We start from the raw sequence: 2,070 nt of genomic DNA, 5'->3' as shown, positions 1-2,070 counted from the left end.
CCCCATGGCCTCCTCCAAACACCTTCCTTAGTCTCACCACAGGAACTTCCTCCTGGTGTCTGATAACGCTTGTGCTCCTCAGTCCTCCAGCAGCACACCCTCTCACTCTCAGTTCCTTGCACCTCTTGCTCCCAGCTCCTCACACTCACACCACAAACAGAAGTGAGCTCCTTTTTAAAGCCCAGGTGCCCTGATTAGCCTGCCTTAATTGATTCTAGCAGCTTCTTCTTAATTGGTTCCAGGCGTCCTAATTAGCCTACCTGCCTTAACTGGTTCTAGCAGGTTCCTGATTATTCTAGTGCAGCCCCTGCTCTGATCACTCAGGGAACAGAAAACTACTCATCCAGTGACCAGTATATTTGCCCTCTACCAGACTCCTGTACCCCACTGGTCTAGGTCTGTCACAATATTTTAACAGAAGAATGAGTTTCAACAGATCATGACCGTTCATATGATACATTATAAGGCATGCTTTTTTATGAAATATCACAACCAAATACAAAAGGTGAATAAGGGAGTTACAGGGGGCTACTTTGAGGTACAGTGCACCACAGATTTATTGCTTCAATCACCGAGGCAGCTTTCAAAACCTCAGGCTAAATTATTATCTCAGAGTCTCTGCATGTTTTTGTGAAAACCACATTTACTGAATGCTTTGATCAAGGCTTCCTTGACCTCTCTGTTTCTCAGGCTGTAGATAAGGGGGTTTACAAAGGGAGTTAGGACTGTGAAGGAAAGAGAGAGCACTTTCTTCAGATCTCTGAGTGTATCATGTTTTGGTAGCATATAGACAATGATTATGGTTCCATAGAAAATTGTCACCACAGTGAGGTGAGAGGAGCAGGTGGAAAATGCCTTCTGTCCCCCGGTGGTGGAAGGGATGTTCAGGATGGTGGCGATGATACACACATAGGATGTCAGGGTTAGTAGGAATGGAGGCAGGGTGAATACACAGGCTAGTATGAAATCCAGCAATATGGTCAGGTGTGCGTCACTGCAAGAGAGTTCCATCAGTGGGATGGGATCACAATAGAAATGGTCAATGTCATTCGGGCCACAGAATATTAACTGTGATAGGAATAAGACAAAGATGGTAATAGCCAAACAACCATTTAACCACGACCCAGTAGCCAACTGGAGGCAAAACCTGTTATTCATAAGAGTTGAATAGTGCAGGGGTTTACATATTGCTAAATACCGATCATAAGACATTGCTGTTAGGAGATAGCATTCTGTAGCTGCCAGAGAACCAAAGAAGTACAGTTGTGTGAAGCATCCACTGACTGAGATGGTTCTGTCCCCCGTCAGGAGACTGGCCAGTAACCTGGGCAGGAAGGTCGAGGTATAGCAGGTCTCCAAGTAGGACAAGTTGCCCAGGAAGAAGTACATGGGGGTGTGAAGGTGCTGATCAGTCACAACAAGCACCACGATGAGAGTGTTCCCAGCCACGGTTGCAATATAGATCACTAGGAACATTAGAAAAAGAAGAATTTGAAAGTCAGAAAGTTCCCCGAATCCCAGGAGGATAAATTCTGCGATGGTCGTTTGGTTTCTCCAATCTGTGTCTGCCATGGGTTGAGTCTAGGAACAAAAAAACAAGCTGGGCAATTGAATTGGAAGAACATAGCGTTAAAGATAATCAAATCTCATGAATTAATACCATAAATATTCAGAATATCCCCTTCCTCTCCTGGTTACAGGTTGAAATTTTAAAGCTAAATGTAGACTTCAAAGCAAAGTGCCAGGAGTCTTAGTCAGAGGACAGAACATTTGTACCCATGTAGACCACCCTCTGCCATATCAGAGCAATGACTAATATAAAATAGTATCAGTGACATACAGTAATGACAAAGTTCTTGGTTCAGGCTTTTAGCAGTGATGGAATAAACTGCGAATTCAAATCAAGTCTCTGGAATACATCCACAGTTTGGATGGGTCATTCAGACCTTTGTTCAGAGCTTCAGTTTGTAGCAAAGTTCCTCCAGAGCAGGGGTCTCAAAGTCCCGGTCCACAGGCTATCTGTGGCCCAAGAACCTCCCCACTTCAGCCCGCGGAGAAGAGACAGAGGAG

General features: G+C 44.7%; 1 protein-coding gene across 1 annotated transcript; it reads right to left on the bottom strand.

Moving 5' to 3' along the window:
• Positions 1-609: 609 nt before the first annotated feature.
• Positions 610-1,572, bottom strand: LOC117887521 (olfactory receptor 6N1-like). Its single transcript, XM_034790170.1, has one exon. It carries the CDS (start codon positions 1,570-1,572, stop codon positions 610-612), a length of 963 nt encoding a protein of 320 aa, XP_034646061.1.
• Between the last annotated feature and the right edge of the window lie 498 nt (positions 1,573-2,070).

This window comes from Trachemys scripta, chromosome 14, assembly GCF_013100865.1.
Source record: "Trachemys scripta elegans isolate TJP31775 chromosome 14, CAS_Tse_1.0, whole genome shotgun sequence".
Taxonomy (NCBI): Eukaryota; Metazoa; Chordata; order Testudines; family Emydidae; genus Trachemys; species Trachemys scripta.
The sequence above is the reverse complement of the archived record's forward strand: the minus strand, read 5'-3'. Positions and strand labels throughout refer to the sequence as shown.